The sequence below is a fragment of the Anomaloglossus baeobatrachus genome, chromosome 1 (genome assembly GCF_048569485.1).
Source record: "Anomaloglossus baeobatrachus isolate aAnoBae1 chromosome 1, aAnoBae1.hap1, whole genome shotgun sequence".
Taxonomy (NCBI): domain Eukaryota; kingdom Metazoa; phylum Chordata; class Amphibia; order Anura; family Aromobatidae; genus Anomaloglossus; species Anomaloglossus baeobatrachus.
The window spans coordinates 811,245,976-811,273,518 of NC_134353.1; the positions used below are offsets into that span (position 1 = coordinate 811,245,976).

A 27,543-nucleotide genomic window follows, 5' to 3' on the forward strand; every position below is an offset into this window, starting at 1 on the left:
CGTCTGCGTATGACTCTGCCGGGATGTTTCTGAATATCCTTCCAGAGTCTGCAGCTGCAGGAGATGGAGCCAATCTCAGTGAAAGCCATTCTTTACACAGAGGGATGGATTCTCATTGTCTCAGTTCTACATATCATTGTATAGTGCTTAAAGGGAACCTGGCACCATATTTTTCCTCTATAAGCTGCAGAAACCACCAGTAAACTCTTATATACAGTATACTGTATATATGTGTGCCCATGCCACTCTGTCGTTTGGTAGAATGGAAGCCTTTGGGCGCAGGATCCAATAGCCAGCCAGTCGGATCCGCCGAAAAACGGATCCGTCTCATCAGTTTTTCCACAATCCATCGAGCCAACGGAGTGTGACTGACGACAAAAAACTGATGTGCCAAAGGGGCCTTCTACCTGTCAGTGATGCAGTGACAGAAACCTCTTAGACCATGTTCCTGGCATAGAAACATACAGTAAAAAAGGCAACCAACAGTTCAGAAGTTAGAAAGATGTACAAATATGCTTTATTATGGACCAGCAATGAGGACGGGTAGTAAACACATATTAAAAACAAGGCGCACATTCGATGATATAAAAGTCAAATCATGCTATGTATATGTAAAAGGGAGCGACTTATAAATACTAACAAGTGATATTCTCCACACTAAAGTACCAAAAGGTATCGAGCTAATTAAAAGTGCAACACTGCGTGTATCAGTATAATTACTTAATTACTGGTAAGTAAAATTCAAATATCAAGGCGCAATACCTGAAGAACGTACATAAGTAGAGCTGCCAAGGAATTCCCCCCCCTTTTCAGCATGGTCTAACAGGGTCAACCGTAGTCTGCTGACCCAGAGGACATCATTACAAACTCCGGTTACAATGGCAATGATAAGGCCCTTGCGATGATGTCACAGGGGTTCCGATCAGACAGGAGAGGGAGCTTCCTCTCTTTCCTGGCCTCCTAAATGTTGCGATCGATATTGATCACTGCATTTAGGGAGTTAAACAATCTGCTTTCCCTGCTTTTTCATGCTTGGTGATGGTCTGTTTGTACATTTAGGTATCTGGTATGTAGACCAAGGTAATAGGATAGGTGATGGAGAAAAGAGGGTTCCATAGGGAGAGCCACCGTTGAATGGGGGCACCCATTTACAACAAGGTGGTTCTTCTTTGGAAAGGCAGGATATCAAAGATAGGGAAAAGTATAGGGTAAGCATTGATCTATTGTCTTCCTTTTGGATAATAACGGTATTGATTTCTAGTCTGTATTTGTGTATTATGTATTTTGTCTGATTTTTCATGGGTGATTTTATGATTAATAATAAAGAATTATTTTTGGGGTAATTATAGTTTTGGAATTTTTGAGTTAAACAGCCTGCGGCAGGACAGACATCACTCTTGGCTGTCAAAGCCAATTTCTGGCTGTCAGGTAAGCTTAAACTCCCGGCATCGATTGCACTGGCACAGCTCTTGTGCCACACACATTCACCATGACGCACCCATATGTCATCGGTCAGGAACCCCTTCCCAACTATGATGTATACGTCATAGATTGTGAAGGAGTTAAACCTGCAGGCATGGATAAATTATCAAAATCATAGCTGGTCATGAGCAGGAGAAAATGGCCAAGTCGTGCTCTAGTTAAGCCATATAGAACATTTCTAACAAATACTGTAACCAGGCAGATGTTTTTATGACAGCACATCTAAGAGGTGCATGAATTATGTTAATTTAGTGGGTGCAATCTACCGGTGTCCATGATTCACAATGTTGGACTGACACAGCTGTTAGGTTAATACTGACGTCTATGGGAGATGAGAAATATTTCTGAGCATTTGCACTGGGGCCTCACAAAATAGATCCAGTGGGACCCACATCCGACATTCAGGACATATCCTATCGATATTCTATAAATGGCCCAGAGGAGAACACTACAGTGCTGAGTCATTTGCCATCTTTAGGAAAGGCTGGCTGCAATCATTCTCACATTTTCCTGTATATTTCTCTGAAGGACCTCAGTACTGGCAGGTATTTTTTAGAACTTGCTGCTCTGCCTCCATCTGGAAGTAGCTGATTACAGAGAACAATAGTCACAATATAATAACCTTCAGGCTTTTTGTCCCTTTCATTACTTTGCTCCAGGCTGCTACTACTTACCTTGTCATTCTCTCTCTTTCTTCCACAGGGGAAACGATAGAAGACGCTGTCCGCAGAGAAGTGAAAGAGGAGAGTGGCATTAAAGTTGGCCATGTTCAGTACGTGTCATGCCAGCCCTGGCCAATGCCCTCCTCCCTTATGATCGGCTGCTTAGGTGTTGCAATATCTACAGAAATTACAGTTGACAAGATCGAAATAGAAGATGCTCGTTGGTTCACTAGAGAACAGGTAAAGTTCAATTTCATTTCCTTCTTGTATTGATTCTTTTTTGATTACTCTGGTTTTATAAGACATATCGCAGCATTTCTGAGGTACACGGGCAATGTTTAGATTCCATGACTTCACTGAAATGATAAAATGTATGAATGTAAAGGAACGCAGATTCCATCAGGAGCATTCATTCATATACAAGCTCCTGAGACTTGATGGACTGTGTAAAACAATCCTTTTTATTTTTTTTGTGAGCTGAAATATTAGAGCTGGGCTGCAAAGCCGCAGATGTTGTAGTGGTTAGATGAAAGCTTTGCTTTAGGCAATGTTTTGTTCATATGGGGACTTATTCCATGCGTGCTAATGTGTAGCTTTGTATTCTGTGGTCTGCTTCCCAATTTAGGTACTCCCTTGATGATTACATGAATTATTAAATAAGCAGTTCACTTAAAAACAAAGTATTGGCTTATGGGTGTCAATATATTCCATGTTTCTCTCTTGTAACGTGCACCAGTAATGCTCTCTGTCAATATGTAATTAATGTGGAAACCTAATTTGAGGTCCATTTACACTTAAAGGTAATCGTGAGCTCCTAGGAATGCTCATCTTACAATAATGGTGCAAAACGCTTGTTCATCTAGTGAAACAATCTTTTCTCGGTCACTTCATTGGGGGACACAGAACCATGGTATAGTCTGCTGCCATGTGGAGGCTGACACTAGTTTTACATGGACTAAAAATTCGGCTCCTCCCCAGCAGGCTATACCTTACCTGCTAGCCATCAGCCTCCTTTGTTTTTCTTAGTGTTGGAGGAAACGTGGATATCAGACCTGTAGTGATACTAGATTTTAACTTTGTTTCACTTTTTCAGTAGGCTTACTTATCTGCAGTCACTGATCTCTGGGTTAGAGAAGTTGTCTCTTCAGGCTTCAGAATAGAGTTCTCCTCCATTCCAACAGATCATGTTTCAGAACTTGTGCCCCATTTTGCGCATTATAAGATCCAGTTTCAATCTAGCCATATATTCTGTGCTGCAGGGAGGCTTTGGCACTTCTACTGTCCTATAAGGTAGCTTTCGTTATAGCCATCAGGAGAATGTCAGAACTGGAAGCCCTTTCTTGCCGTACTTCCTACCTTGTTCTTTATCAGGATAAGGTAGTGTTGAGGCCGGTTCTGACTTTCCTTCCGAAGGTTGTGTTGGCCTTTCATCTTAATGAAGACATTGTTTTACCTTCCTTTTGTCCTACGCCGTCTCACCCAGTGGAGAATATACTGCACATTCAGGATGTAGTCAGGGACATGCAACACTACTTGTCAGCTATCTCCCCGTTTATACAATCTGTTTCTTTATTTGTCTTGCCAAACTGGCCTCAGAGGTGTCAAGCTGCCTCAAAGAGGACTATTGCTTCCTGGATCTGGCCAGCTGTTATTCAGACTTATAGATGAAAGACTAGGGCTCCCCCGTTTTGCGTCAGGGCGCACTCTACACAGTTGGTGGGAGTTTCCTGGGCGATCCGTCACTGGGCTCCAGTCCTGCAGCTCTGTGAAGTGGCTACCTGGGCATCAGTTTATACATTTTCAAAATGTAACAGGGTTCAAACCTTTGCTTCAGCAGATGCAAACTTGGGCAGGTTTTACAGTCAGCTATGGTACAGGCCTCCCCTTTAACCTTTTTAGTAAGTTCTGTGATGCTATCAGCATATAGCTTATTCTTTTTCCAAACCTAGGGACAGTTTTGGTACTTTCCATGGTTCTGTGTTCCACAATGAAGTGACCAAGAAATGTAGATTTTTGGTACTAACCGTAAAATCTGTTTCTCATTAGTCTTCATTGGGGGACACAGCTCACCCCCTGTTTTGGTTGCCGATTGGGTTTGTATCTACTTTGTTTTCTCTTGATAACCTGTTATGATTCTTTATGCTTTTCGCCGCTTACTTGTTTCTGACAAAACTGAGACCGGTGGCTAGTAGGTAAGATATATTCTGCAAGGGAGGAGCCAATTTTTTATTCTATCTACTACTAGTGTCGGCCTCCAGGTGGCAGCAGACAATCCCAAGGTTCTGTGTCCCCCTATGAAGACTAAAGGGAAACAGATTTTACAGTGAGTAATGTACATTTTCTAAGCACAAAAGATCATTATTCTCAGCAGCACATCATCCTGTGTAAACCGGACTCGCACTGCAGAGGACAATGACAGCCTATGTGCACTAAGCAATCTATTACATATTCTTCAATAAACGTAAACAGCTGGGTCAGCCTGTGTCAATAGGCTGTTAAATGATTGTCAACCAGCAAGCATGCTATTGATATTCTTTCCTTTGGCACTGCCCATTGTGTAGGGTAAATGCACCTTACGGGAGTTCACAAGAAAATAAATTTCATATTGTAAAACTTCAGGAAACCTAATTAACCTCTTCACGACACATAACGTACTGGGTACGTCATGGATTGTGTGAGGTTAATCCCCACTGCAGCCCGCGGCGATCAGCGCACATAGCAGATTTCAACAGCTGAGATGTGTGCCTGCCAGGCGCAAGTGGAATCGCGTTCCACTCTCGCCTATTAACCCCTTACATCTCCCTGTTAAATTATTTACAGCAAGATGTATCAGCGCACTACCAAAAGGATAACTTACCCACTCCCATTGGAAGTCAAGTAACAGGATCACATGACTTCCGGTGGTTGCCATGGTAGCACAGGGTCTTGTGATGACTCCTGTAGCTATCATGAGTCACTTTCTCTCACTGCTGGCAGACTGCCATATGTGAGAAGAAAGCAGCTTTTCTCCAGATCTCAGCTGTTTAGCTGTGATCTGGAGAAATAGAAGAGCGATCAGACTGCTGATCATTATAGTCCCCTAGGAGACCTAGTAAAATAAGAAAAAAGTAAAAAAAAAGTTTTAAAAAATTATAAAAAAAACCGTAAAAATTTAAATCACCCTCCACTCAACCCGTTGAAAATTTAAAGGGTTAAAAAAATAAGAAATATACACATTTAATATCGCCACTTTCAGAAATGCCTGATCTATCAAAATATAAAATCAATTAATCTGATCGGTAAACAGCGTAGCGGCAAAAAAAATTCCAAACGCCAAAATTACTTTTTTTGGTCTCTGCAAATTTTGCGCAAAATGCAATAACATGTGATCAAAACACAGCATCTGCAAAAAAAATGGTACCATTAAAAACCTATTCAAGTTTGGTGTCTACGAACCCGCACCGATCTGAGGCATCACACCAACACATCAGTTTTATCATATAGTGACATGGTGAATAAAATATCTCAAAAACTATTTTTTCAGTTTTTCCGCACTTGAAATTTTTTTTCTGTTTTCCAGTACAACTTATGGTTTCATTTAAACGTACAACTCATCCTGCAAAAAAACAAGCCCTTATATGGCAAAAATTGACAAAAAAATAAAAAAGTTATAGCTCTCGGAAGAAGGGGAGCAAAAGAAAAATGGAAAATCACCCGGGGGTGAAGGGGTTAACCCCTTCACGACATATGATGTACATTTAAATCATTTGTCACGTCTTTAACCTCGCCGAGCCCGCATCTTTCCCAGCAGATAGTGGCTGAATTATTCAACCATCAGCTGCCCCGAAGAGCCGCAGTTGAACTCTACTCACAACTGTTAACCTGTTAGATGCCACTGTCAATCTCTGAGAGTGGCATTCAGTTCACTCCGGCATAGAGGTGCCTCATTCCGAGTACCCATCAGCACTCTCCTGACGTGGTCGTGCGGTGTCGATGGGTTGCCTTAACAACTAAGGCGGGCTTTGCACACTACGACATCGCAGGTGCGATGTCGGTGGGGTCAAATTGAAAGTGACGCAAATCCGGCATCGCATGCGACATCGTAGTGTGTAAAGCCTAGATGATACGATTAACGAGCGCAAAATCGTCGTAATCGTATCATCGGTGCAGCGTCGGCGTAATCCATAATTACGCTGACGCGACGGTCCAATGTTGTTCCTCGCTCCTGCGGCAGCACACATCGCTGTGTGTGAAGTCGCAGGAGCGAGGAACATCTCCTACCGGCGTCACCGCGGCTTCCGTAGGATATGCGGAAGGAAGGAGGTGTTCGGGATGTTTACATCCTGCTCATCTCCGCCCCTCCGCCGCTATTGGCCGCCTGCTGTGTGACGCCGCTGTGACGCTGCACGGCCTGTCCCCTTAGGAAGGAGGCGGATCGCCGGCCAGAGCGACGGTCGCAGGGCAGGTGAGTGCATGTGAAGCTGGCGTAGCGATAATTTTTGCTACGCCAGCTATCACAAGATATCGTACCTGCGACGGGGACGGGGACTATCGCGTGCGACATCGCAGCATCGGCTTGCGATGTCGCAACGTGCAAAGCCCGCCTAAGGGTCTGCTGAAGACTCCTCTGTTTGTCATGACGGTTCTCCTAAGAAAGCCAGTATTTAGCTGGTGCTCATAGGGGACTGTGATTTTCGTCATACATTGATTTTTGCCACAAACGGGAATGCCACAGCATCTTTATTTGCAGAGTTCAGTCAATCAGATGATTGAAGTCCCTAAGGGGACTAAGGAGTACATTAAAAAGTGAGAAAAAAATAAGTATTAAAAAATAAAAGTTTGTATCAACCCTCTTTTTCCCTATTACAAATAAAGAAATAAAAAAAATATATAAAAATATACATTTGGTATCACTACTGTCACAGGGTCCTTCTCTGATATCACACAATAAACAGAGCGATAAGGGTGCTTTACACGCTGCGATATCGCTAGCAATGTCAAGCGCGATAGCACTCGCCCCCATCGCTCGTGTGACATTTGGTGATCGCTGCCGTAGCGAACTTTATCGCTACGGCAGCGTCACACGCACATACCTGTGCAGCGACGTCGCTGTGACCGCCGAACAATCCCTCCTTCAAGGGGGAGGTGTGTTCGGCGTCACCGCGACATCACTAAGCGGCCGGCCAATAGAAGCGGAGGGGCGGAGATGAGCGGGACGTAACATTCCGCCCACCTCCTTCCTCATTGCCCGTGGATGCAGGTAAGGAGATGTTCGTCGTTCCTGCGGTGTCACACATAGCGATGTGTGATGCCGCAGAAACGACGAATAACATCGTACCGGTGGCAGCAGCGATATTAAGTAAATGAACGACGTGTCAACGATCACCGTTTTGGAACGATTTTGCGATCGTTGATCGTCGTTCATTAGTGTTACACGCTGTGATGTCACTACCGGCGCTGGATGTGCGTCACTAACAACGTGACCCCAACGATATATCGGTAGTGATGTTGCAGCGTGTAAAGTACCCCATACATGATTGAACAATCCAAAGAACATTTATTCCAAGCAAGTCAGAAGGTCCATCAATTAATCCACCTCACAGAGGGTAAAGTAGTCCAGTAATGGGATAAATGTCCCAGGGATCAGTCACAATCCTCCAGCAGTCCTTTTCAGGAAAATCAGGGTTTCTCAATGGCTCTCTGGGGTGCTGCAGCTTCTCCCACAGATGATGAATCTTCCTGCTTGTCTCTTGTCCTTCCCAGCCTGACTGTATAATCTCCCACATAAGCAGAGAGTTTGGGTGGATCCCAGTCCACCTCCCCCAGACTTAGGGAAAAAAAACCTGCAAACAGAACAATGTACACACAAGAAATGCACAGAACGGACAGAGCACCACGCCTAAAATACAAAGCTACTCAAAATTATACACAACCCCCATATTCCACCATCACAACTACCTTCAAAAAATGTCTGATCCATGAAAAAATAAAGTAAATTAATAAGATTGGTAAACAGCGTAATGAAGAAAAAATCAAACACCAGAATTTTGTTTTGTGGAAGCAGCATTACTGCAATAAAATGCAATAACAGGCGATCAAAACTATCTATCTAGCCCAAAATAAAATGAAGCCCTCACACGGCCCCATATCCCAAAAATTAAAACGTTAAAGGTCTCGGAAAATGGCAGCACAAGAAATATACGGTATATGTTTTGGTATCTGCATAATTGTACTGACCCGGAGAAGCATGCTGCTAAGTCAGTTTTACAGTATACTGAACATAGTGACTAAAAATACTTTGAAAAACAATTATGATGCTGCACTTTTTTGCAATTAAAAAATTTAGCATAGACAAACAGGGGAAGAAACCATATTGTATTTTCATCCTAGTGGATAAAGTCACAGTCCCCAATCGGATATCTAGAATATACTCCAAGATAAACTATAGAATTCGTGTAAAAACACGTGTAGGAGACTCATTCAAGTTTATAAAATATTAAATTTTATTCAACATCAAAAACAATAAAAATTCATTTTCCATAAGATGTGATTATAATATGAGGTAAGGTGGATTCAAAACCCACCTATCCACCAATAAACCACCCACAATGGCCCATAAACATCTCAAAAATATTATATATCAAGCCAGTGCAAAAAGCCATAAGGAACACCATGTAGTTTGCACAATCGCATTATAAACAGCAATGTTTGGACTTACCCATGGTGTCACAGCAGAGAGCCTAACAGTGGTGGTTCAGAGGTGGGCAGGTGAGTCTCCTTCAACCCGGACGCGCGTGTCGCCAAAGCTTCATCAGCGGGGTGCAGGCTGTTAGGCTCTCTGCTGTGACACCTGATTCTCCTGAATGATCCGTAAACTATTAACCTCATCACACTAAAGTGCAGCAAGCACAGGCAATCACAGTGGAAAAGACCCAGCACTCAGTGAGCACTTCTGCCCCATTGTACTGCAATTGTGTCATATCTTAAATGAGTTGACTTTCTTTTGTTAGTGCAGCTTTCCTCACACCACTTCTGTCCATAAAATGTCCACTGGTGGTGGATGACCATGCGATCAGACCTGTCCATCAGCCTCCTCCAATAGAAAATCAGCTTTCCCATGTGAGGTGTTTTAAATTAGAAGAGGCTGATAAACCAGTCTGGTCACTGCTCCTCCACCAATGGACATTTTATGGACAGAAGTGCTGGTCAGTCTGTACAACTAAAAAGAGAAAGGGGCCAAAGTATAAGGGGTACTTTGCACGTTGCGACATCGCTAGCATCTGCTAGCGATGCCGAGCGCGATAGTACCCGCCCCCGTCGCACATGCGATATCTTGTGATAGCTGCCGTAGCGAACATTATCGCTACGGCAGCTTCACACACATTTACCTGCCCTGCGACGTCGCTCTGGCCGGCGACCCGCCTCCTTCCTAAGGGGGCGGGTCGTGCGGTGTCACAGCGACGTCACACGGCAGGCAGCCAATAGAAGCGGAGGGGCGGAGATGAGCGGGACCTAAACATCCCGCCCACCTTCTTCCTTCCGCATAGCCGGTGGAGGCAGGTAAGGAGATGTTCCTCGCTCCTGCGGCTTCACACACAGCGATGTGTGCTGTCGCAGGAACAAGGAACAACATCGTATCTCCTATTGGTGCGACATTATGAAAATGACCAACGCTACACAGATCACCGATTTTCGACGCTTTTGCGATCGTTTATCGGCGCATCTAGGCTCGTTTATCGGCGCTGGATGTGCGTCACTTTCGATTTCACCCCGACGATATCGCAGTAGCGATGTTGCAGCGTGCAAAGTACCCCTAAGTTCTCTGAAATTATTCTCTGCAGTGCTTAGGACAATTCTTGTTTCTTAAGCCTGCTTTATACCTTACGATCCAGCATACAATATCGTATGCGATCGTAACCGCCCCCATCGTATGTGAGGCACGTTCAGTTTGTTGAATGTGCCGCACAAACGATTAACCCCCGTCACATGTACTTACCCGTCCATATGACCGCGCTGTGGGCGCGAACGTCCACTTCCTCACGGGGCAGCCGGACAATAGAAGCGGAGGGGCGGAGCTGAGCGGGACGTAAACATCCCGCCCACCTCCTTCCTTCCGCATTGCTGGCCGGAAGATGCAGGTAAGATCTGTTCATCGTTCCCGTGGTGTCACACACTGCGATGTGTGCTACCCCGGGTACGATGAGCAATCTGACGTTCAATTCTAGAGAAATAAACGATGTGCGTGCGATGAACGTTTTACCGTTCAATCGCACGTACCTGTCACACACTGCAATGTACCTTACGATGCCGGATGTGCGTCACATACGACGTGACCCCGCCGACACGTTGTAAGATACATTGCAGCGTTTAAAGCGGGCTTTTTAAACACTCCTTAAAAATAAATTAATTGCATAGTGTTCCTTTGCTGGGACCCTTAGTGGTCATCTGTAATCTGTGTGAGCACCTCTTAGCAAGTTTTTGGTTTCTTAATCGAACACCACATGTGGAACTAAATATTACGCAGTGTCTAATCAAAGCAATGGGATTTCTGTGTAATTCATGAGTGGTCCTCCAAAGTGAGAGATACTCTATCTTACCACTCTCTATTCTGGCCAAAAGATGAGTATCCTGAAAAGAGAACCCCCTTTATCAACTCAGAATTCCTTAAAGGGGATCTTCCATACAGAAAAAAACTTTAAGGCATGGATGTTCTTAAAATTAAAATCAGAGGCATACTTATCTACCAGCAGCCCTGTGAATCCAGTGTAGGCTGCTCTGAAGGTGTACACCAGCTTCAGAAGTGATGCCGGCTCCGTTCAGAAATCGCAGGAGCGCTGCTTACTGTGATTGGCTACAGCGGGCAGGTGACTAAAAGAGCACGTCATGAAATGTTTCTCTGATGACATGATCTACTCGCCTGCCTGCTGCAGCCAATAACAAACTTCAGCAGTCATGTGACTTCCGAATGGAGCAGGCATTGCTTCTGGAGCTCGGGTAAACCTACGAAGTGGCCTCTACTGGATCCACGAGGCTTAGGTGAGTGTGCTACCATTTTTAATTTTAAGATCATTCAAGCCTTACATTTTTTTTCTTTAATAAGTTGTATGGAAGAGAGCAGCTTTCTAAACTGCACAACCCCCATGTATCGCCATTGTTCAGGTATTTTCCAGGCTTGTCAGGGATCTTTTGGAAATAAACTTTTAACAATTATGACTGTTCTCAAATACTAGTGCAGTAAAGTGCTCTGTTATATATAAAAATACATGAAAAATTGTAAAACTTTTCTTTTATTTTTCATGTAGGTTATAGAAGCTTTAATCAAAGGAAACCAGCAATTTCTAGTAGTGCCGCCAAGGAACGCCATCGCTCACCAGTTAATAAAGCACTGGATTGGAATGAACGCTAACCTGTAGCATTCTGGAAAAAGGGAGATTCTTATTTGATAGAAATTACAATATAATTATAATGCATGTCAATTTATAAAGCTGAAAAGAAGAAGTTTCTAATTTTATCAAAATGAGGTGTGTGAGAATAGGAACAATAGGACAACAGTAGCCTGCTCACCCTTCCTGTGGTGTTTGTAGTTCGCTCGGGACATCGTTTCGTCCAGATGCCAACATCAAAGTTTCAAGCACATGATCCTTCTCTTGGAGTGTGTGATAAAATCTTGTTTTATTTCACATAATTAAAATACAGGGCAGTAAGAGTTGAGATAAAATATCAATGTGCTTTACACTCAGGCATAATTGGTGATGATATATAAGAATAAGATCCTTGAAGTGGGAAATCATAAGATGTGCTTTCTCAAAATCTCATACGCAAGACTAACATATTGCTGTCTTAAGCTACTCTATACCCTAGTTTGACCCTTCTCATTTAGCTTCATTGGTACTTGACATATACAGGACTTTTCCTATCAACTTTCCTTGATCCAAACTTGCTTTTCCAAACACCAGAAGCAAAATAGTAACAATTTAGTGACATGACAAGAATCTGCATATGCTAAATAGTTGCAAGTCAAATTTATGTATGAGATAGCCAAGATGATTGTCTATAAAATAAAAGTAGTCTCACTTTCAAAGCTGTAGGAAATTATGAGCCTGAAAGTTAAAAGTTGAAAACATTGTTACCCTTTTATTCATCAGTGTATATGTCCTTCATCCTGAGCCCGATCCTGACATATACATCTCCCGTCCTGGTATAAATTTCCCACATTTTTGGCCCATCCTCCTATCTATATCCCTCATCCTGGTATATATTTCCTCAATCCTTGGCCTATCCTGATATATATATATATATATATATATATATATATATATATATATATATATATATATATATATATATATATATATATATATATATATATATATATATATATATGTCCCCCATCCTGATCGCCATCTTGGTATATATGTCCCCCATCCTGGTATATCTGTCCTCCATCATGGGCCCATCCTGGTATATATTCCTCCCATTATGAGGCTTTTTTAACACATTAAAAAAAAATAAAGGATTCTACTCACCTTCTCTCGTTCCCCTGATGCACCGCGTCCTTCTGATGCCATCAGCTGACTTTGCTGTGTAAGCGATGGGCAGCGCATGACGTCAATGCCATTCGCTCCAGCCATAAGCGCGCCAAAGTCAACTACTGGCCAAGTAGATGTTAATCCAAAATTGATATTCACTTCTCACCACACCCATAATCCCGCCCAGCTCTCGGTGTTTGCTTCAGTGATAGTAAAAATCTTCAGTGATTTACCTCAGTTCCAATAGGTGGGCGGAATTATGGGACTGAGTATTCATTTTGGATTAACATCTACTCGTCTAGCCGGCGCACGACACTGAAGCTTACTGCTAGAAAATCCACCGACAGCTTCCTGCAGCGGCGACCCTGCTCTTGACTTCTCTGACCCTGCTTCAGCGCTGCCCACACCCCTCCCTGCCAGCGAACCAGGTAGTATATTCAAACTATAAAATGCATCCACATTTTCCTAACAAATGTTTTTGGGGAAACAGTGTGTATCATAGTCTGAAAAATATGGTACATTAAATTATGGTAACTATAATTTCCACAAACTTCGCATACATTAATAGTAAATATAAGAAACTTTATAATATATCGTATCAGAATAACCTGCCACATTTGAGCCACCTCCTCCCTGCCTCCTGAACTCCTCATCCGTTCTGAAAAAAAGCTCAGCTTCATCTTGTGCACAGTGAGGTGTCAGGTTACATCTCTTATACTCTATTAAGAAAGGTGAGGAATGAGGGATAGAGTGATAAAACATATAGAAGGAGACACAAAAGATTGTGCTGAACCTTGCCAAGTCTTGTACCTCACTTCAGTACTGGATGCACTTGTACACTGCTCAGTACGGCTGTGTACTGTAATTTCCTCCATGCTGCTGCTACTTCTATCATTGTACTAACTAAAAAATGAAGAACAGAAAGTCCTCTTTGTGTTCTTTGCTGTCTATAAAAGACGAAATATTAGCTAGTCTCCTCCTTCCAGCTTAGTCAATTGTGAAGTAAATAGAAAAGAGAGAAAGCGCATATGAGAAGCACCCGTGGAATGAATCTTAAGTTTGAATATAGAACTGCTCACCTGAGGAGGTTGTGTGCCCCCGCACAACCCCAGTATTATGTGTATAAATCCTCCAGGTGAGGGAACTTCCTCCACTTATGTTACCGCTGGTGTGGTTGCTGAGTCCGGGCTTCGTATCGCTCTTAGCTCCTTGATTCCACTGGCATCATGGATCTTGAAGCACCTCTGCGATCTTCCGTCCTCCGGCTAAGGTGTTCTGATTAGACCTGGCAGGTCCTTTACTCTAAGCAGCTCTTCCAAATTTCCCTTTGAGGGAGTAGGCCTATAACAGGATAGGTGCTTCGGACTGATAGAGCGCTATTAAAGTAGCTGCCAGTTTTATAAAAAGATTTACTTTAATATGAGCTCCTGTTATTACACAACGCGTTTCAGCAAATCTACTGTTGCTTTCATCTACTTTAATATGAGCTCCTGTTATTACACAACGCGTTTCAGCAAATCTACTGTTGCTTTCATCTACTTTAATATGAGCTCCTGTTATTACAGAACGCGTTTCAGCAAATCCACTGTTGCTTTCATCAGGTACCTGATGAAAGCAACATTGGATTTGCTGAAGCGCATTGTGTATAACAGGAGCTCATATTAAAGTAAATCTTTTTATAAAACTGGCAGCCACTTTAATAGCTCTCTATCAGATCGAAGCACCTATCCTGTTATAATTGTGAAGTAAAGGGAATCTTTCAGCTGATACACGCTTCCCAAACCATGGGCAGCACTTATTAGCCACTAGCTATATAAACGCAGCCAGGTATGCTTCACTCTGAAATGCTGCAGCGTTTCAGAGAAAATATTTTTAATAGCCTCCAGGGACCAAGTCAAATTGTTCACTAGTTTTACACACGAGTTTCTGGTGGCTTCTTTCCCCAGGCTGACAGTGACTAACAAATCACCCATGCGGCTTGGTCCCTGACGGCTGTTAAAAAGCTTTGGCGTTTCAGATTCAAACAGACAGTGGCTCATACAGCCAGTGGCCGCCAGTTTAGGCACCATGTATCAGCTGATAGGTTACCTTTAAGGGACAAAACCCGCAGAGGAGAATACTGATAAAAATAAAAGATATAAGGATAGGACTGAATGGAAAACGGTCAAACGGAGCGCTAGGAATGATGGAATCTTCAATATTTTAAAAGAACAAATTTTTATTGTCCTCTACAGCCACAGCGCGTTTCAATAGACAAGCTATCATCATTCCACCTAATGAAGATAGCTTGTTTATTGAAATGCGTTGTGGCTGTAGAGGACAATATAGGTTTGTTCTTTTAAAATACCGAAGATTCCATCATTCCTAGTGCTCCGTTTGACCGTTTTCCATTCAGTCCTATCCATCATCTCCGTGAGGGATTAACGGCAAGAGCAGCTCCGGAATCCTTTTCCTTATCCTTATCTAAAGACTGGTTGGTGCCAGGTCACTTGCGATCTGCCATGACCTGCGGTGACGCAATTCCATGTGATTGGTCACATGACCTTCCCTTCATCATGCCCATAGAGTGATTTACGCGGAGGTCATCGGCGCCCATCTCCAGCCAGCTTACCTGTGGATTATCCATCTTATACCAGTGTTGTGCAGGGGTGCGCAACCCCCTCAGGTGAGCACCCATGGCATATTAAGTTTACCCCTCACCATTAAATCCTTCACAGCGCTTCCTTCTTTCTTTCTATGTTTAATAAAAGATATAAGACATAGAATCAACAGAAATAATCTTATTCCATGTAGAAAGAAAGAAAATCCGCATCCTCCTAATAAAATGTAAAACCTTTATTTAATCCATTTAAAATCCATGTTGGACAGAATAAAATTCAAACATTTTTCAGGCAAACACACTTGTTCACTGAATCTACTTCCACATGGTAAGACAAACATTTAAAACCACATCGGACTGCCCACATTGGAAAATAATTAATGATAAATCCGTTCCACATAATTGTTTGCAAAGAAAATCACTGCGTTGAAAATCTCATTTAGGTAACAGAATATACCGTATTTTTTGGACTATAAGACGCACCGGACCATAAGACGCACTCTGATTTTAGAAGAGGAAAATAAAATTTTAAGCAAAAAATGTGGTCATGACACACTGTTATGGGGCGAGGATCTGCTGCTGACACTGTTATGGGGGTAATGTCCCCAAATTCTCTACTAAGGTACCCCATCCTGGTAATGATCCTCCTGCCTTGTATATACAGTATATGTCCCTCATCCTGGTATAGCCCAAATCCTGCTATATACTGTCATCCTGGCATATGGCCTTATCCTGCTATATACTGGCATATAGCCACATCCTGCTTTATACCATCATCCTGGCATATGGCCCCATCCTGCTATATAATCCATCCTGGCATATGGCCTCCTCCTGCTCATATGCCCCCATTCTGCTCATATACCCCCATCCTGCTCATATACTCCCATCCTGCTCATATACTCCCATCCTGCTCATATACCCCCATCCTGCTCATATACCCCCATCCTGCTCATATACCCCCATCCTGCTCTATGCCCTCATCCTGCTATACACCCTCATCCTGCTATATACCCCCATCCTACTATATACCCACATCCTGGTATACTGCCCGCATCCTGTGGAACATAAAAAAAATAAACGTTCATACTCGCCTTACTTCACTCCCTGCAGCATCGCTCCTCCTCCCGTCTGTGTCAGCAGCAGCGCCGCTTACCTGTGTGGAGCCGGCCATGATCCCTGCAGTATCGCGATGTCCTCCGGTCTGTGCCGGCGGCGGCTGCATGTGGACACGTGCGCACAGCGATGACGTCATTGCTGTGCACACCGCTAGTCTCCACACAGCCACCGCCGGCACAGACAGGAGGACATCGCGGTGCTGCAGGTATCATGGACGGTGAGTGTACTGATTCACTGCACCCCGCACTGCTGATGATGCGTGGGGGGCAGTGAATACAGCCCCACATGATCACTCCAGGCTGTAGTTGCCAGGGGTGATCATGCGGGCAGGCTGTTTAATATGCGTGCATTCCCCGCCCATCACCCCACCTACCTGTCAGCGCCGGCTTCAGCGCTGAGAGATGATGGGCGGGAGGATGGGCGTGCATATTAAATAAGCGGGTCCACGTGGTCACGGCAGGCTGCTACAGCCAGCTCGTGGCGCTGATGACCCGCTCCACCGCAGCACCCTTATTCCCCGCAGCCCTACATTCAGACTATAAGACGCACCCCCCACTTTCCCCAATATCTGGGGGGGAAAAATGCGTCTTATAGTCCGAAAAATACGGTACTTAGAGAAACCATGAAACTATAAGGAAAACAGTAACCAATATAAATCAAATATTTGTATGACCTAAAACAAAAATAGAAACAAAGAAAAAAAATATGGATGTATATGAAAAACTCAGGGATTAGAATCAATAATATATTTTACAAAAAAAAATTGAGATTCTTTAAAGAATATATTTTCATATACTATATTATTGAGTTAGATTAATCCTTCTACCACTTCAGTGGCATTTTAGGAATCCCTGAGTTTTTCATATATATCCCTACATTTTTTTTTTATTTTTTTTTTATTCTTTGTTTCTATTTTTGTTTTAGGTCATACAAATATTTGATTTATATTGGTTATTGTTTTCCTTATAATCTCATGGTCAGTATATTCTGTTACCTAAACGAGATTTTCAACTCAGTGATTTTCTTTGCAAACAATCATCTGTAACAGATTTATCATTTAATTGTTTTCCAATGTGGGCAATCCAATGTTTTTTTTTAAAGGTTTGTCTTACCATGTGGAAGTAGATTAAGTTGTACAAGGACGTTCGCCTCAAAAATGTTTGAGTTTTAGTCTGTCAAACATGGATTTTCAATGGATTAAATATAGGATTTGCATTTTATTAAGAGGATCTGGATTTTCTTTCTTTCTACATGAAGTTTTCTTGTTGGTCCACGGCTGTGCAACCGGACTCCGACATTATAGTACCCGGGTGGAAATATTAGAACAATATGGTGAGCATAAACTTTCTTTAGTGTTATTCCATATGTACATACACAACTTATTCTGAAAAGTTACTTGAAGTTACCCTTAAACCTCAATGTCTTAAACTGGGTAATGCTGGGTTCACACTAAGCGACAGCGTCAACGACGTCGCTGTTATGTCACCATTTTCTGTGACGTAACAGCGACCTTGTAAGTCGCTGTTATGATCGCTGCTTAGCTGTCAAACACAGCAGCCGAAGCAGCGATCATAACGACACGCGTCACTGTGCTGCAACATGAGCAGGGAGCCGCGCACACTGAGCGCTGGCTCCCTGCTCTCCTAGCTACAGTACACATCGGGTTAATTACCCGATGTGTACTGCAGCTACATGTGCAGAGAGCAGGGAGCCGCGCACACTGCTTAGCGCTGGCTCCCTGCACTCCTAGCTACAGTACACATTGGGTTAATTACCCGATGTGTACTGCAGCCACATGTGCAGAGAGCAGGGAGCAGGCACTGGCAGCATGAGAGCGGCGGAGGCTGGTAACGAAGGTAAATATCAGGTAACCACCTTGGTTACCCGATGTTTACCTTGGTTACAGCTTACCGCAGGCTGTCAGACGCCGGCTCCTGCTCCCTTCACATTCAGGATTGTTGCTCTCTCGCTGTCACACACAGCGATGTGTGCTTATTAGCGGGAGAGCAACATTAAAAAAACGAACCAGGGCTGTGTGTAACGAGCAGCGATCTCACAGCAAGGGCCAGATCGCTGCTCAGTGTCACACACAGCGAGATCGCTAATGAGGTCACAAAAAACGTGACTCAGTAGCGATCTTGCTGTGTGTGAAGCACCCCTAATGCTGTTTTGTGTAGATGTGTCTAGATAATTTACAGGTCCTGGACAAGTCTGTACACCATTGAAAAGCTGCAAATCCCCAGAATGATATCTGTGCCTCCACCAAACAAGAAGGGAATAAATGAAAGATAAGTCTTGTAAGGTATTTCCATTGAAACCAGAAGTTTACAACTCCTGGTTAAATTCCTACCAACTATTGTGAGAAGGTTGTGGAAGGATATCCAAAACGTTTGACACAAGTCATACAGTTGAAGGGTAATGGTGCCAAATAATAATAATGAAATGTATGTTAACTTTTGACTTTGCAGAAAGTAATAAAAATGCTTTAAATCATTTTCTCTCGCTCATTATTCTGGCATTTGGCAAATATAAATATTTTTTTCTTCCTAATTGACCTAAAACAGGAAAGGTTTATTCTGATTTCATGTCAGATAGTGAGAAAAACATGCAGATGTGTCTTTTTAGATACTGTATGTAAACATCTGGTTTCAACTGTACAGATGGGCATAAGCTCTAAAATATCTTAAAATGAAATGTAATCTTTGCACTTTTCTGACAACTTTTTGTCCAAAATGTATTAAATGAAAAAAAATTGTAGCATTGTGAAATATTACTGCTAATAGAACTTTGTGACTTGTGTTTGCCACCATCTGTGAAAATGTTTTGTTTTTTTGCTGACAAAAAAGGAGAAGCCAAATGACTACTAATGGTTCACCAAAACCCCTCTGTTTAATCTCCTTGACCATCATTGCCAATTTTATTGATCCAGAAAAGTCTAAAAGCATGACACTATTTTCTACACATAGTTCTATGACAATCATGCTATAAGTAGTTGCCTTCATGTATCGTATGACTTTATATAAAACTCAATGGGAGAAAATATTAGCTCAGAATTAATAATCTCACTATTTTTGTTGCATATTTTCTAATCAAGCATTGTCTTTTATACAAACACCTTCAAGTCATATGCCATTTTTCTTGTGTGCATATGTGTATAAATATAAATAATTATATATACAGTGTGCCTATGGCAGAGTCTGGGGATTACAAAATGCTACCAACATTCAGAATTGTGCATAGCAAAAAAAGACATATAAATATTTTGGTTTGACTTATGGCTAGCATTGGGGGAATGGACTAAGTAAGGAATTGCCTAGGGCTTGCATTCTACAAAGAGCCCCAAGCAAGACCCTACACAGCTGCACGTTCAGTGGACTGGTCAGACTAGAGTCACCTGCCTTTACAAACCAGAAGCAGTATTAATAATTCCAGCCATGCATTGTTAGTGCAGTTTCCGAGAATAAAGGGAACCAAACAGCAGGATTTTTATATCTAAAGTAAAGCCAGTGCTATACTGGTGCTAGGATGCTGAATGTAAAGGTACCGTCAAACTAAACAACTTACCAGCGATCCCAACAACGATACAACCTGATAGGGATCGCTGGTAAGTTGCTAGGAGGTCGCTGGTGAGAGGTCACACAGTCAGACGCTCCAGCGATCCCACCAGCAACCTGACCTGGCAGGGATCGCTGGAGCATCGCTACACGGGTTGCTGGTGAGCTGTCACCAGCAACCAGTGACCAGCCCCCAGCCAGCAGCGACGCACTGAAGCGATGCTGCGCTTGGTAACTAAGGTAAATATCGGGTAACCAACCCGATATTTACCTTGGTTACCAGCGCACGCAGCTACACGTGCAGAGAGCAGGGAGCAGCGCACACCGCTTAGCGCTGGCTCCCTGCTCTCCTAGTTACAGCACACATCGGGTTAATTACCCGATGTGTGCTGCAGCTACACGTGCAGAGAGCAGGGAGCAGCGCACACTGCTTAGCGCTGGCTCCCTGCTCTCCTAGCTACAGTACACATTGGGTTAATTACCCGATGTGTACTCTGCTACACGTGCAAGGAGCAGGAGCCGGCACTGACAGTGAGAGCGGTGGAGGCTGGTAACAAAGGTAAATATCGGGTAACCAAGGACAGGGCTTCTTGGTTACCCGATGTTTACCGTGGTTACCAGTGTCCGCAGAAGCCGGCTCCTGCTGCCTGCACATTTAGTTGTTGCTGTCTCGCTGTCACACACAGCGATCTGTGCTGCACAGCGGGACAGCAACAACTAAAAAATGGTCCAGGCCATTCAGCAACAACCAACGACCTCACAGCAGGGGCCAGGTTGTTGCTGGATGTCACACACCGCAACATCACTAGCAACATCGCTGCTACGTCACAAAAGTTGTCCATCAGCAGCGATGTTGCTAGCGATGTTGCTTAGTGTGACGGGGCCTTAAGTATACCTGTTGTTCTGAGATTTCATGTTTTATTTCAGAAATATGTGCAAGTAAAGTTCCAGCAATGCACTGCTATTAGATTGACAGGTGCAGCAGGAAGGGAATATGTGGGTTGGGCCTAACTATCTATTCCCGTCCTTGTCTGCCTGAGTTGGAATTAACGTTCATGACGGCGACGGGGAGGAAGGCCAGACAGGCAGACACGTGCGGGAATAAATAGCAAGACCCCACCCACATATTCCCTTCCTGTTGCACCTGTTTCTTCACGGAGAAAAAACAGTTATTTCTATATAACCAAATACTATATGTCATGTATGTCTTTTAGATATGAAGATTAGGTAGAGCAGGACAACTTTATCTTGCTAAAATGTCCCCAAAATCTAAACGGCTGAAATTTGACCATAGTGACTGGCGCCTATTGTTAGATTGAAGGAAAGTGCCATGCACTCTCAAAAGCCGATCGATGAAATGGCATCTGCGCTTTCATAGTGCCACTTCCGCTTTATTCTAGCAATTGGAACCAGCAGTTACTGGTGGCATATTCTAGCAATATCCTGCCAATTTTAGACACGCTACTCAATCCTCTGCGTGTGCAAATAGCAGCAAGATTGGCCAACAGCCTAATGTGTAAAGGGAGCCTCCTGAATCTTCCCTGACAGATGATGTTTGCGAAATAAGGTTCTGGAGGTTTGAATTTTAATGTCCAACCCTTTTATGCTTCTGGTGATAACCCACTGCCAGAGTTGTCTGGGAGCTTCTTTCTCCTCTCTCCCTTTTTAAAACACAACAATGCTCGGCTGAGAATGAGGGGAGTCTGGAGAGATTGCCGAGATCCCAAAATACCATATTAATCAACTATTGAAGTTTTCAAAATTAAAAAAATATGTTCTTTGCATTGTATATTGTCTTTCATGTTAAGTGTTCCTATTTCAGATGCTTTCATGGCACATACTGCATTGTTCTCTGTGATTGTTACTATTACACCTAATTTATGAATTGTAAAGCTTGAAAATTGTAATAAATCTTATTTTGCTCAGTCTTTTTGTCGGTTTTTAAAGTGTAAATGAGACAGATTTTGCTGCATTTATTCAGGAGAGACTATCTGAGAGTAAACTAGAACCCTGAGACATTAAAGGTTTGGGTTATTGGACAGGGGCCGAATCAGAATACTCTAGTAGGGTAAATGCACTTGGTTCCTGAAAACTGGAATTACTATACACTTTCATTTTCCTTATGTTTTCAATTCTGTAAATTGCTAAAATCCTCCACAAACTTTGAAGTCTTTCTACCCCTTTCAGAGTCTTTAGCTTTATAAAAGCAGTAAATTAAAGGAGATGTATAGAACTAAATATCTAAAAATGGGCTATGTGATCCTGTACATAGTCCACTTACATGATACTACTGTATGCATATGGCTACAAGTTGGCTTTAGTCACACAAAATCAAGTTTTATAAAACTCTGCGACCCAAATATTTGTCCCATTGTTCTGTAACTAGCAGTGGAGCAACTATTATACATCTCAAGAGTAGATATGACGGGGGAACTAGGTGCCATGGTGTGCCACAGAACTGCTCCACATTGTCAGGGATATTTTGACCCAAGGACACCTGTATAGTTTGGAAGAAAGAAAGGAAAGATCGCACAGCACTTTGTCACAAATGTTGCCATCCTTGTTCTGACATCAGGAGACGTGTTGTCTACTGCTTAGGCTACTTTCACACATCCAGCTGTAGCAGTGCGGCACAACCTGGCGCTCTGCTGAAAAAACGAAACCGTTTTTTTTTTTTGCCGCCGGTTTCGTTTTTTCCAGCATTGACTTACATTGGCGCCGCATTGTGCCGCATGGGTTTGCGTTCCATCCGGTTTTTGCCGCATGCGGCAGATTTAGCCGATGCGGCGGCCGGATGAAACATTCCCTAACACGTTTTTTGCTCCGGCAAAAAAAAACGCATCGCACCGCATCCGGCCGCTGCGGCGCATTTTTCAATGCATGCCTATGGACGCCGGATGCGGCGCGATGCGGCAAAAAACGCATCCAGCCGCCGCATACGGTTTCTTCCACTGCGCATGCTCAGTAGTGTGCCGCAACCGGAAAAAAATGGACGGGCTGCATGTAAAAACTTATGCAAAGGATGCGGTGTTTTCGCCGCATCCGTTGCATAGGTTTCACAGCCGGATTGAGCCGCAGTGCTCAAACCGGATGTGTGAAAGTAGCCTTACCATCATCTTTCAGAATCCAGTAGATATGTAACAATAATTTATATTACTTGTTCATGTGTGAATACTATATTTTTTATTTTTTTTTTTACTATCAGCAGATTTAGCTGTATAGTTCAGTCGCTTTGTGAAATAGTGTATGTTTTGTGTACTTTTCAAAACATTTATTTAAATCTTTTTATCTATTGAAATGTAAATGTGAAACCAGACTAAAACTACGTTACATTTTTGTTGCGTTTTTTGCTGCATTTTTATATGCAAATTAAAAGCTGCTTTTTAGAGTACAACAACAGCTATGAGATTTCAGAAATCTCATGTACACACGTGTTATTTTGCCTGACTAATTTGGAAAACTGCAGGGTTTTTTTTTTTTTTTTTTTAAAAACTGCAGCATGTCAATTCTTTTATTGTTTTTACACCCATAGAAAGCAATAAGTGCAAAAACACCACACAAAAAACACTATCAGTTTTTGCAATGTTTTTGGTGAAAAAGACACAAGTAAAGCAGAATGTAAGACCCATTTATTTTTGTGATTTTTGTCACGGTCTTTCCTCTGTTGCAGAGTTTTGTGACAGGTTCTGGGTCAGAATCTTACTTTATCTTGTGTGACTCTGCTGATAGATTCACTTTCCTTTGGGGATGAGAGGGGTAATGTCAGTTAACCTTCCAGCAGCTCCTGACTCCTGGTCAGCTGTTTCCGGTTGGTACCACACCCAGGTTCTATGTATACCCTCTACTTCCACCAGAGGGTGCTTGTTATTTTCATTCATTTGGGATCTTGTCAAGGAGAAGAAAGGAGCTAGATTAGGCTGGTTTCACATCAGTGTTTTTCCGCAGAAAAATGCAAAACGCATGTTGTGGATCCGTTGTCAGCTCAATGCAATGTCAATGGACTTGCGGCAACATGCGTTTGCATGCGGCTATGTCAGGATCCGGTGAGTTGCAGTTTTTTACATTGAAGCAAAAACGCAACATGTTGCATTTTTTGCCTCCGTTCAAAAACTGCATCTCACCGGATCCTGTTCATTGCGGCAGTAGCTGCAATGTATTTCAATGGGCGCCAGATCCGGTTTTCACAGTTGGGGCTGTATGCGGCTGGAAGGATCTGTTTTGCAGTACAAAACATAACCTGAAACACACATATATATATATATATATATATATATATAGATATATCCCTCTATCTATCTATATCTCTCTCTCTCTTCCGTGTGCCTTGTGGTTTTTTTGCCGACCACAAAAAAAGGAAGCAGCAAGAAAGAGAAATAGATGAGTAGATATAGAGATGGATGGATAGATAAAGAGACAGAGAGATAGAGGGATGAATGACTGAATGAATGAATAGAGGGATAGACAGATGAGAAATACATATATAATGTCCCACCCCCCTGCATATTCTAAGCTGGCACCCTTTTGTGACTTTCATTTGGCACAAAAGAGTGCTTAGCCTTGGATTTAGCCAAAAAATAAATCTTTGAAAAAAAAAACCCGTGGGACCCCATATCTCTTCTTGGCAGCTAGGGTAAAACAAACGGCTGCAGCCTGCAAACCACAGCTGGCAGCTTCACCTTGGCTGGTAATCCAAAACAGAGGGCACCCTATGCTGTTATTTAAAATTAATTAAATTAATTTAAAAAAAAAAAATGTGGGGTCCCCCCAAATTGGATAACCAGCCAAGGTAAAGCGGACAGCTGTGGTCTGTTATTCTCAGACTAGGGAGGTCCACTGTTATTGGACACTCCCCAGCCTAAAAATAGCAGGCCACAGCCGCCCCAGAAGTGGCGCATCCATTGGATGTGCCAATCCTGGCGCTTCGCCCCAACTCATTCCGAATTGCCCTGGTGCGGTGGCAATCAAGGTAATAAGGAGTTAATGGCAGCAGCCCATAGCTGCCACTAAGTCCTAGGTTAATCAAGGCAGGCGTCTATGAGACACATTCCATGATTAACCTGTAAGTGAAAATAAATAAACACATACACCCGAAAAAATCCTTTATTTGGAATAAAAGACAAAAAAACACCCTCTTTCACCACTTTAATAAAAGCCCCAAACACCCCTCCAGGTCCGCCGTAATCCACACTAGGTCCCGCGACGCTCTCAGCTCTGCTACATGAATCTGACAGGAGCGGACATAGAACACCGCCGCTCCTGTGAGCTCCACGCAACTGAAGGGAGTCACGCTGTCAGCAGTGACGTCACTGAGGTAATGCCGTTGTGTGTGGTGTGATGGGGACGGTAGTGCTTGTGTGTGTGCGGTGATGTGGGCGGTAGTGTTGGGATGTGTGCGGTGATGATGTGGGCGGTAATGTCGGGATGTGTGCGGTGAAGATGAGGGCAGTAGTGTCGGGGTGTGTGCGGTGATGATGAGGGCGGTAATGTCGGGATGTGTGCGGTGATGATGAGGGCGGTAGTGTCGGGGTGTGTGCGGTGATGATGTGGGCTGTAGAGTCGGGATGTGTGCGGTGATGATAAGGGCTGTAGTGACGGGATGTGTGCGGTGATGATAAGGGCTGTAGTGTCAGGATGTGTGCGGTGAAGATGAGGGCTGTAGTGTCGGGATGTGTGCGGTGATGATGATGATATATATATATACACCAACACACTAAATTGTGTACATATATCTTTTTATATTAGTATATACAACTATAACAGGACAGAACAGTCAAACAATGTATATATCCCTTTGTGGGGGGTGATAAAAAAAAAAACAAACGATCCGTCAAAATTAAGCAAAAAACAGCACACAAACGCATGCAAATGCAAGTGATCCGGTAGACGGATCCTGTAAAAAAATGATCCGTTCACTTGCGGTGGCATGCGTTGTACTCTAAAAAAAAAAAACGGATCCAGCAACATGCGTTTTGCGATTTTCTGCCGCCCGGCAGAAAAACGCTGATGTGAAACCAGCCTTAACCATCTCCCTGTGACTTGCTTTGTGGGCTGCAGCATTGGTGCTTGCTTCAACATTTCTAGGTGTGCTGATTGTATGGTATAGATATTACCCAGTAGTCAGTTGTCCTCCCCCCACCTTTTATGTTGTTTTTCCCTTGAGCAGTTTTAGTGGCCCCTTTGTGTGTGGTTGCCGTGTGTTCGAGTTGTTGTTACCCCCTTTTTTTATCTTAAATTGTCAGCGGGGTTGTAGACTTCTGTTCTTGTCCCTTCCCCCAGGTGGTGGGTTATGGAGGGGGTCTTACCATCAGGGACAAGAACAGGAGATAGTGCCTAGGTTAGGGGCCCAGACCTTCCTACTTTCAAGGGTACCTCCGGGTGTTAGGGTGATCACAGGGGCCCCAGCCTTAGGGGCAGCATAGATTTCCCTGTGTTTCCCTTGTCACCTGTAACAGATTTTCATTAACATAAACCATAATGTCTTGTTTTTTTCACATGACCATGGATGTTATACCTGACTCTACAGTATTACATAAGTGATAATTAAATTAGTGATAGATGATAAAGTAAACCGTAAGGCCCTGTCACATACAGAGATAAATCTGCGGCAGATCTGTGGTTGCAGTGAAATTGTGGACAATCAGTACCAGGTTTGTGGCTGTGTACAAATGGAACAATATGTCCATGATTTCACTGCAACCACAGATCTGCCACAGATTTATCTCTGTGTGTGACGGGGCCTATACTAAAACCTTTTGTAAACGTAAAAAATGCCCTAGTAACTGAATGCCCTGCCAAGGGTGAATAAACAATGTCCTTCCACCTAACTGCCCTCCCATTGTGAAAGTAAACAATGTCCTACCCAATCAAATCTCCCCCGCTGTCTTTCATGGACTCATGTAATGATCAGGTAAGGTAGGATATCCATCAACTGCAATAGAAAAGGACTATAAAAACATTATGTAATACTATTAAAATATCAACAGGGAACAAATAAAAATAAATACACTAAGCTTACACAGTTTGAACACTACAGCTCTTAGTCATAGCCCTATTCTCTATAAAACACCAATATCACAAGAACATCAAGAGCTTGCTTATATACTATAAAACACCAAAAGTACTTTTGGTGTTTTATAGCCCTATTCTCTTCAACATATTTCCCTTAAATATTTTTAGGCGTGTATGACATGGAACATGGACCGTCCATGTAACAATACCTTACTATAACTACACCATCAATAGGGCAGAATAGAAGTAATACACAAAGTATTGGTTATCACTCAGAGGATGTTTTAGGTGTGGCGGTCTATGGTGTGAGTTATGTGAAAATATATCCAAGACCAACAGGGCAGGACTGGGACCAAAAAGCAGCCCGGCCGACAAACCTCACCATCCCACCTGCTTATAACACTAGTCACCCCTGATTAGTGAAATTTGCTTTTACGTTCTCATGCCCTTCACCACTCTCTTAAAGGAATTATTTATAGAGCCACATGTGAATGGTGCGGCAGTGCATATGATCAACCGTAGCTCTATTTACGTGCTGCTGTTCAAAGCTATATTTCTCATGAATGTGGGGGTCCCAGCAGTCAGATCCACAGTGAACGGAAAGTCTTCTGCAT

General features: G+C 43.0%; 1 protein-coding gene across 1 annotated transcript in view; it reads left to right on the forward strand.

Annotated features, from left to right (window-relative positions):
- The window catches only part of NUDT12 (nudix hydrolase 12), a 56,906-nt gene extending 42,070 nt beyond the window's left edge, over nt 1-14,836 (forward strand). The window contains exons 6-7 of the mRNA XM_075325032.1: nt 2,185-2,384; nt 11,426-14,836. Coding sequence (XP_075181147.1) covers nt 2,185-2,384; nt 11,426-11,536 — 311 coding nt within the window. The 3' untranslated portion in view covers nt 11,537-14,836. The remainder of the gene's footprint in view (nt 1-2,184; nt 2,385-11,425) is intronic.
- Nucleotides 14,837-27,543: the final 12,707 nt, after the last annotated feature.